This window comes from Phyllostomus discolor, chromosome 10, assembly GCF_004126475.2.
Source record: "Phyllostomus discolor isolate MPI-MPIP mPhyDis1 chromosome 10, mPhyDis1.pri.v3, whole genome shotgun sequence".
In the NCBI taxonomy this organism is placed as follows: domain Eukaryota; kingdom Metazoa; phylum Chordata; class Mammalia; order Chiroptera; family Phyllostomidae; genus Phyllostomus; species Phyllostomus discolor.
The window spans coordinates 845,013-854,166 of record NC_040912.2 but is presented as its reverse complement, the minus strand read 5'-3'; the positions used below and the strand labels follow the sequence as shown (position 1 = coordinate 854,166).

Here is a 9,154-nt window from a genome sequence, read left to right as displayed (position 1 = left end):
CTAAAAATCCCACTGTTGACGTGGATAATCTCGTCTTTGAAAAACCAAGTCGGATACCCCTTTTGTCCTATTTTCGCTTTGTTTTTTGAAGTCTACGTAGTTTCCATTATTTACACTGTAAGAATTTTAACAGGATCGGGTGAAATTCGTCACGGGACAAAACTGCGAGGTTGTCACCTAACAGGAGCGTTCCCCGGCCTCTCGAACTTGGACACGACGTTGAGCCCACGGTGCGGCCGGGCGCCGCCGCCGCGCTGCGCGGGGCCCCTGAGCCGCCCTGCGGCGGGGCGGCGTGCGCGTGCGCCCCCTTCGGTTCCACCCCCCACGGGCGCGCGGCTGGAAAGAGGGGTCCCAACGTTCCCGCACCCCGGGATGCTCAGACCACGTCCCGCCCCCGGACGACGTGGATCCCGCGGTCCCCCGAGGCGGGCGCCGCCGGCGGGGGCGGAACCCACGGGCGCGCGGCGCCGTTTCCGGCGGGACGCAGGGGGCGGGGCTCCAGTCCGCCGCCAGCCGGGCCGCGCGCGCCGCGCCCCGCCATGAAGTTTCGCGCCAAGATCGTGGACCCGGCCTGTCTGAACCACTTCACGCGTGAGCGGGTCTAGCCGCGCGGGGCGGTGGAGGGGGGCGGAGCGGGGCGGGCCCGGGGCGGGCCGGGAGGCGGCAGGGGGGCGGGCCGGGAGGCGGAAGGCGCGCTGCGGCTTCCCGCGGGGTGACAGGCGCGCCGGGGGGCGCCGCGCGGCCGTGAGGGGCGCGGGCCCCGTGGGCCGGGGGCCGGGGGCCGACAGCCGCGGGACAGAGGCCAGGGCAGTGGGACAGGGACCCAGGAGAGCCGGGCCGGGACTGCGGGCAGCGGGGAGGGGACGGTGGGCAACGGAACGGGTACAAGAACTGCGGGCAGCGGGATGGGGGCTGAGGGCAACGGGACAGGACGAGGCAACGGGACAGGGACTGAGGACAATAGGATAGGAACCCAGAGCCGTGGGACGGAGACCGAGGACAGTGGGACAGGGACCAGGGGCAACGGGACAGGGATTCAAAGCAGTGAGACAGGACCGAGGGCAATAGGACGGGGACCCAGGGCAGTGGGACAGAGACCAAGGAGAATGGGACAGGGACCAGGAGCAATGGGATAGGGGACAGGGGCAATGGGACGGGGACCCAGGGCCGTGAGACAGGGACCCAAGGCTGTGGGATGGGGACTGAGGACAACGGGACAGGGACCAGGGGCAATGGGACAGGGACCAGGGGCAATGGGACGGGGAATCCAAAGCAGTAGGACAGGGACCGAGGGCAACAGGGGCAGGGGTGGGGACCCAAGGCAGTGGGATAGGGACCCAGGACAAAGGAACAGGGACACAGGGCAGTGGGACAGAGACCAAGGACAATGGGACAGGGACCAGGGGCAATGGGACAAGGGCCAGGGGCAATGGGACGGGGACCCAGGGCAGTAGGATGGAGACCAAGGACAATGGGACAGGGATGGGGACCCAAGGCAGTGGGACGGGGACCAAGGAGAATGGGACAGGGGCCAGGGGCAATGGGACAGGGACTGAGGGCAAGGGGACAGGGACCCAGGGCAGTGGGACAGAGACCAAGGAGAATGGGACAGGGACCAAGGGCAACAGGACAGGGATTCGAAGCAGTGAGACAGGGACCAAGGGCAATGGGACGGGGACCCAGGGCAGTGGGACAGAGACCAAGGAGAATGGGACAGGGACCAAGGGCAACAGGACAGGGATTCGAAGCAGTGAGACAGGGACCAAGGGCAATGGGACGGGGACCCAGGGCAGTGGGACAGAGACCAAGGACAATGGGACAGGGACCCAGGGCAGTGGGACAGAGACCAAGGAGAATGGGACAGGGACCAGGAGCAATGGGATAGGGGACAGGGGCAATGGGACAGGGACCAGGAGCAATGGGATAGGGGACAGGGGCAATGGGACGGGGACCCAGGGCCATGAGACAGGGACCCAGGGCAGTGGGATGGGGACTGAGGACAATGGGACAGGGACCGAGAGCAAGGGGGCAGGGACGGGGACCCAAGGGGGTGGGACTGGGACTCAAGGCAAAGGGACAGGTGTGGGGACCCAAGGCAGTGGGATGGGGATGGAGGACAACGGGACAGGGACCAGGGAGAACGGGACAGGGACCGAGGGCAATGGGACAGGGACTGAGGACAATAGGATAGGGACCCAGGGCCGTGGGACGGGAACCTAGGACAACGGGACAGGGATGGTGACTGAGGGCCGGGGGACGGGGACCGAGTGCAGTGGTGCGGGTGCCCAGGGCGGTGACAAATGCCCAATTCCGGTCCAGTCGCTGTCCCGGCCCGGCCCAGGTGGTTTTCTGGGTGCAGGCCTTCCCGTGCGGCCTGGGGTGAGAGAAGGCTCACTCGCTTCAGTGTCCGCACTCAGAGCTCCTGCGGCCCGGGGCTGGGAGGCCGGGCAGACCCCGGGGGCCCCAGGTGGGCCCCAGTGGACGCCGCTGTCCTGTGCGGTGACCCCGAGCTCCCCCCCCACCCCCCACCGCAGGCGTCAGCTGCATGGTGGCCAAGCTGGCGCGAGCCTGCACCCTGCGCATCCGCCCGCAGAAGCTCAACTTCATCCTGGCCGACACGGCGGCCGGCGGCGGGGTCAGCATGTGGTGCGAGCTGCCGCAGGTGAGGCGCCCCCGCCCCGGGCCGCGCCGCGGGCTGCAGGGGCGCGGCTGCACCCCGGTGACCCCGTGGCCTCCCCCAGGAGAACTTCTTCAGCGAGTTCCAGATGGAGGGGGTCTCGGAGGAGAGCAACGAGATCTACGTGGAGCTCACGTCGGAGAACCTCTTCCGCGCCCTGAAAACGGCCCAGAACGCCCGCTCCCTCAAAGTCAAGCTCACGAACAAGCACTTCCCCTGCCTGACGGTGTCGGTGGAGCTGGTGCGTGGCGGGCAGCCGGGGGCCGCGGGGCGGGCCGTGCAGCACGGGCCGGGGGCCACGGGGGGGGTGTCCCGGCGAGAGGTAAGCAGCAGCGTCTCTGGGCTCCCCTCTTGGCAGTCGTCCGCCTCGAACAGCAGCCGCATGGTGACCCACGACATCCCTGTCAAGGTCATTCCCAGGAAGCTGTGGAAGAACTTGCAGGAGCCGACAGTGCCCGACTCTGACGTGAGTGGCGTCCACGTCCCGTGGCTCGTCCCGTCCGAGGTGGCGTGGCTGAACATCCCCCCCACCCCCATCCCAGCGACGGCCTCCGCGTGTGTGTGATCGGACAAGGGCGCGGTCAGGAAGGGAGCTCCGGGACACATGGGGTAGTGAGCCCCTGGCGGTCTCCACACGGACCCTGAGCAGGGATGCCCTGCCCGCCCGTCCGGCACCCGCACTGACACGGAACCACACATGGAAGGCCTCAGGGGGATCACATTTCTGCCGGCCTTGGGGGCCTTGGGCACCGGTGTGGGGTCACAGGAGGTGACAGCTCCCCGAAGCGCAAGGAGCACGTCTGGGTGTGGGGCAGCCGGGGGGCAGCTGCTTCGGGTGCCCGAGAGCCCCTCGCCTCCCGGCCCCAGCTCGGTGGAGGGGCGGCGGCGAACGTGGGGTGGATTCCCCCGAGGCCGGCCGACGGCACGCCTGGGAAGCAGCAGCGTGTGGAGCACCACAGGGAGCTCCGTCCAACACCGGCACGAGGGGCGCCGGGACTCCCTGGAGCCGCCTTCCCAGGCAGAAAGGCCTGGGCCTTGGGTACGTCCCTCAGGGACATGCCCCCCTGCGCGCACGGAGGGCCGGCTGGGCTGTCCCGGAGCCCACGGTGCCCCCGGTGCCTGGTCACTGCGCTGACCAGAGGCAGGTGTGAGGGAGCGCGGCCGTCCCACTGCCGTCCATTCCCTCCGTGCTCTAAGAAGAGCCTCTGTCGGACGTGGAAACCCCGGCTCCAGGGCTTCCAAGCCCGGGGCCACGGCCAGCAGTGGAGTGAGCCACACTCTGGGTCTCGCCCTGGGCCTGCAGGTCAGCATCTACTTGCCGGTCCTGAAGACCATGAAGAGCGTGGTGGAGAAGATGAAGAACATCAGCAATCACCTGGTGAGTCAGCGCCTCTTCAGACGGAGCTCTGAGGGCGCGCTTCAGGCTGCCAGCCTGCGGGGGGTGCCCTCCAGAGCCCCCCAGGGGAGAGCTGCCGCACCTGCCTACCTGTCGCACCTGCCCGCGTGCCCTGAGGCCGCACTCACAGGTGCCGGCGGTGCGTGCCGCCCTGGCTCCCTGTCCTCGCACTGGCGAGGACCGCACACCCCACCTGCTGACACGCGTGTTTCATGTGTGAGGCCCTGACAGCTGCGGTGAGCCCAGGACTCCGCCCTGCAGGCCACCGCCCCTCTCTAAGCGTGTGCTTGCCGAGCGGGCGGCGTGCCCTGCTTCCGTTCGGTGCTCTGGAGGTCCGCCGCCACGTCATGAAATGCCACGGCACTGGACGGTCACTGGGGGGACCTCAGTCACAGCCGGGCTTCTCCTGAGCCCTTCCCTCCCCAGCTGCAGCATGGCCCCGCCCCCTTCGGGGAGGCGGCTAGCCTTCCCACCGTGGACTGCAACCCCCAGCCCTCCTCCTGCTGCAGGGCCACATGATGAGCTGCCCGCTAGTGTCTTGACTCCCCTGCTGCCTCCCACCCCCCCGTTCCTTGGACGGGGACACTCCGTCTCGGCATCTTCGAGCCCCGCCCCTCAGCCCCGTGTGGGACTGGCACTCCACGGGCTGTCACTGAGCACCTCGGGCGGGCCTGGGGCGGAGCGTGGCTGGCAGAGCTCTCAGGGGCCACAGAGGTTCTCCGAGCCTGGAGAGGGTGTGGGGGCCATTCTGTTCTCCAGCTGCGCCCCCCCAAGAGTAGCTCCCCTTCCCGGCTTAACCTCAGAGCTCACTTTGACCTGCAGTCGGCTCCCAATGACCCGGTGGGAGCGCGCCACCCGGTGCTCCCGTGGCTGCCGTGGTGTTGCTGGCTATTGTCAGGCTGGAGGGCCCCCCCCCATGCCTGGGGGCTGCGGAGCTTCGGAGCTCAGGGGAGCAGGGCGGGGCGGCTCCCTGGAGTCCCCTGGGGGGCCGTTCTCCCTGGGCGGGGGAGTGAGGGCCCACAGCCACTGCCCAGGGAGAGCTGAGCCCTCAGCCTCGGTCCCTCCCTCTGGGGCCCAGGATGCCGTCCTCCTCCCCCAGGCTCCCACCCCCATCGCCTCTTCTGCTGTGAAGGGGCCAGGCCTCCCACCAGCCAGCCGCTTCCGCCTGCCTCCAGGCGTCCCTGCCCAGCTCTCCCCTCTGGGAGCTCTCCTGGGGGCTCCTGAAGTCCCGGTTCTCGGCTGTGTCCTCTGTCGCTGGTGCCGTGCGGGGGGCCTGGGGCTTGTGGGGCGACCCTGTCGCCTGCTGTGGTGGGGGCTGACACTTCTCTGAAGGCTGTGAGATACCCTCTTTGCAGATTATCGAAGCGAACCTGAATGGAGATTTGAACTTGAAAATAGAATCTGAATTAGTGTGTGTTACAACTCATTTTAAGGATCTTGGAAATCCTCCATTAGGTAAGTTCCCGGTGGGTTGGGTTTTGCTTCTGAAAAGTTGGTTGTTTCACACCTTACGGAGGCCTCCAGCCGGGAAGAGGTGGCACCGCAGCGCCTGCCGTGTGCCTGCCGTGTGCCTGGGGAGAGAACGGGCAACAGGTGGCCCTGCCCACCCCTGCGGCGGATGGAGGTGTGGGCCGGCGGGCTCCTGGCGGAGGGGCTGTGTCTGCGCTGGGGCTGAGGGGGGCTCGGGTCTGGAAACAGGGGGCCCTGCCAGCTCTGAAACCCCTGTGTCTGCCATGAAAGTCGGCAAGTTCCCACCTGGGGTGAGGTCAGAAAGGCAGAGGACATTTCTTATTTCTCCTACCTGGGTCCCTGTAACACTGAGAAAATCAGGTTAGCAAATGGGGCTTTTCTCACGAGTCAGATTGTCTGTCTCACCCAAGGTGATGAGGGGCCACGGAACCGGTGCCGTGAGTGGACAGGGGGCTGACGGATGGGTGGGGAGGGCGGGGTGGGCAGGGAGGAGCGGGCCAGGCCTGGGGAAGGTGACCGCTGGTGCCGTGGAAACCCTTCCAGTCACGCATGTGCCCCGGACAGAGCCCTGCCACCTTCAGGGTCAACCCGGCCCGCCGCAGGGCTGCTGTGGGGTGCGGGCCGCACCGTGGGGTGGGGGGTGCGGGGGCCCCGAGTGGGTGAGAGCCGAGTGAGGGGCTCGCCCCGGTCTCTCTTGTCTTGTCGTGTTGATGAACAGCAGGCGGGGTCTTACCTGGTGCCTGTCCCAGGCTGAAGGGGCGTCCTCCCTCCCTCCGGAGTCCCAGGCCCTGCCCTGGCTGCACGGAAGGGCCTAGGGGACACCGCCCTCTGGGACCTGCAGGGGGCGCTTGGGCCGCGTGTCAGGTCCCCGGGGAGCACGAGGTCCTGGACGCTGACACAGCATTTTAGAGTCAGGACCCGTGGGTGCCTGTATGAGGAGCGGCATCTCTCCAGACCGTGCCGGCCCTGGCCCCGGCACACCCGCAGGTGCTCCTGTCCTTGCAGCCCCCAAGGCCTCCACTCAGGACAGAGACCCCGAGCAGATGGTGGAGGTGCACGTGGACATCAGGAAGTTCCTGCAGTTCCTGGCTGGGCAGCAGGTGAACCCGACCAAGGCCGTCTGCAGTGAGTGCGCCGGGCACCTTCCCCTGCGTCGGCCCCTGACTCGGCCGCGGCCTCCCCGGCTCGGCGTGTCTCACCCACACGTGGCAGCCGGGTCCCGGGGCCTCTGCTCTTCCCGGGCTGCCAGGTGTGCGGGTTCTCCCAGGTTCAGAGGTGCCGGAGGCGGGTCCTCGCTGCCCCGGTGGGCCTCGAGTGTGGCCTGCTCCCGGAGAGGCGTGCGTGCTGACCATCCCGTCCCGTCCCGTCCTGTCAGCCTGGCCTGCCGTCCGCGGAGCCCTGACCCTCTCTGGTGTGGGTTCAGAGTCCGCCGCGACACCCCCGTTCCCTCCCTGCTCCCGCAGCCGCCCCGAGTCTGTGGTCTGCGTCCCGAGTCGCCGGCCGGCCTGGCTCGGGTGCACGCCGGCCACACTCACGAGGGGCTGGCTTGTCTCCTCGCTGCCGCGCTCGCAGCCCCTGGCACCGAGCCCCCGGGGGGCAGAGGGAGGACGGCCCGGGGCATGCCTAGTGGTCCCCACTGGGTAGAGAAGGGACGGAACGTTCCAGATGGCTCTAAAACGGGAGTCTGGAGGAGAGACCGCAGGAGGCAGTCGGCCGGGTGCAGTGGGAAGGCCCTGTGGGTGACGGCGCAGGAGGGGTGGGGAGGAGGGGTCGCGGGGGCTGCCTGTGCTGCTCCCGGGAGGCTGTGGCCTGGCGCCCCCTGGCCGGCGGACGGTCGGGGGCTCTTCCGCCAGGGCACTCTGCGCCGTGCGCCCCCACCGCCTGCCTCCCTCCGGCCTCAGTGGTGTCCTTGGAGCAGCCCCGCTCAGTGCCCCGTGGTCCTGGGTCCTGGCGGCCGCTTCTCCGGGCACACCCTCAGCGGTGGTGCCTCTGTGCGGGGTCTGCCCTCCCCAGGCGGTGCCTGACCTCAGCTTCCTCCACCATCCCTGCGGGGGCGGGGCGGGTGCTCCCGGAGTGGACGGCACCTGGGGGCGGGGCGTGGGGGGGGGCTCCGTAGTAACAGTGTCCTCTGCCCCCAGACGTCGTGAGTCACAGGATGGTCCACTTCGACTTGCTGCACGAGGACGTGGCCCTGCAGTACTTCATCCCGGCCCTGTCCTAGCGCCGCCGGCCGCTGGGGGGTCTCCACCGGGGGCCTCTGCCGGGAACCGACAGGCCGCTGGGTGCGCCGGGTGGGCTGCGGGGCGTCCTCACCACAGCACGGGTCTCGTGCGGTCCCCTGTCCCCCTCCGCAGCCTTTCAGCGAGGAAGTGCCTTAACGAATCGCAGCTGGATAAACATGTCACTTTGTTACTTCCTGTTCTCACGTCTGTTTTGTTCGCTCCTAAGACACTGTGGAGAGACTGTGCCCAGGCTCTAAGCAGGACTTTCCGCTGAAGCGGTGAAATCCCTCCTGTGCTCAGACTTGTCCCCGTGGCACTGTTGCCCCGGGCCCTGTGTCCAGCTGGGCAGTGTGGCCGGGAGCTGCCTGCGGGACCGACCGGCCCGGACCCCTTCCCATGTCCCAGGCTCCCCTGCCCGGCTCTGCCCTGGGTTGCTCAGAGCAGCCCGGGCTCCAGCTCCAGCTCCAGCTGCAGTGGGGCCTTGTGACACCGTGAGACCTCTGGGCCGCCCGCCTGCCAGGGTCCCCAAGGCCAGTGTGGGTCCCGGTGACCGTTCTTTCTTAGGGCGGGGGACCTGTCGTTCCAGACGGAACAGCTGCATGCCCAGAGGAGGAGCGCAGGACTCCTCGGTGTCTGTCTGCATCTCGGTGTTCGGGTCCGGGGGACCCGCTGCCTGCCAGCCCGGGGCACAGCGTCCTTTCTCCGGGCACGCTGGCTCGCACCTGTGTGCGGGGAGCACACCGCCCATCTCTCTCTCGGCACCTCGGTGCAGACATGGGAGTGAGGTCGCCTAGAGCCAGAGGAAGGGGCGAGCAGGGGCGGACGGGAACTGCTCTGTGGCTCCTCCCGCATTTGTTTGCGTGACCTCGGGGGCTTCTGGCATCGGCCCCAGTGCGAAGCAGGAGACCCCCAGCCCGGCTTCACCGACAGCACCCCGAGGCCACCCTCCGTAGCTCAGGAGAGACCAGGCTCCCGGCCAGCCCCCGGAGGGCAGAGCCCTCGCTCGGCAGCCTTGGATGGCGGACTCGCCGTTGCCAACCGCGGCTGGGCCACAGTGTGCCGGGACTGGGTGGGGCTGTCCCCGTGGTCGTCCCTGGGCCCACGCTCCCCAGGGCCACCCTGGGCCCGCACCAGCTGCGGGGGACTGGCGTGCACCTAGCTGGTCACCCTCCCCGCAGGCACGCTGCTCGGGGGCCCTGGCTCCGTGCGGGCGGTGACGGGTTCGCGGTGTTCAGGTTCTTGGCAGGTGCTGACCGGCGGTGGTCACACTGACTCCGTTTCCTTCACGTGCTTTTGAGAAACGACTGAGCTCAAACACTTTGCTGAGGCGTGGTTGGCACCGTGACGGTCACCATGTCCCTCCAGGAGACCTGCTGCAAGCGTCTTTGC

General features: G+C 68.4%; 1 protein-coding gene across 2 annotated transcripts; it reads left to right on the top strand.

Moving 5' to 3' along the window:
• The first annotated feature begins 464 nt into the window (after nucleotides 1-464).
• HUS1 (HUS1 checkpoint clamp component) lies at nucleotides 465-7,955 on the top strand. Of its 2 annotated transcripts, none has more exons than XM_028518925.2 (8): nucleotides 465-591; nucleotides 2,535-2,662; nucleotides 2,742-2,918; nucleotides 3,036-3,143; nucleotides 3,981-4,055; nucleotides 5,429-5,528; nucleotides 6,549-6,668; nucleotides 7,682-7,955. In XM_028518925.2, the coding sequence occupies exons 1-8, from the start codon at nucleotides 540-542 to the stop codon at nucleotides 7,762-7,764; spliced, it is 843 nt and encodes a 280-aa protein (XP_028374726.1). In that variant the 5' UTR covers nucleotides 465-539; the 3' UTR covers nucleotides 7,765-7,955. The 2 variants fall into 2 exon arrangements, with proteins under 2 accessions (XP_028374726.1, XP_035866260.1); XM_036010367.1 differs by lacking the exon at nucleotides 465-591 and adding an exon at nucleotides 726-744.
• Nucleotides 7,956-9,154: the final 1,199 nt, after the last annotated feature.

What these genes read in the sequence shown, in the direction of transcription:
- HUS1 (XM_028518925.2), top strand. Translation starts at nt 540, where the DNA reads ATGAAGTTTCGCGCCAAGATCGTGGACCCGGCCTGTCTGAACCACTTC. An exon ending in TGTGGTGCGAGCTGCCGCAG is followed by an intron (nt 2,663 to 2,741) that starts GTGAGGCGCCCC and finishes GGCCTCCCCCAG; the next exon opens with GAGAACTTCTTCAGCGAGTT. An exon ending in TCTTGGAAATCCTCCATTAG is followed by an intron (nt 5,529 to 6,548) that starts GTAAGTTCCCGG and finishes CTGTCCTTGCAG; the next exon opens with CCCCCAAGGCCTCCACTCAG.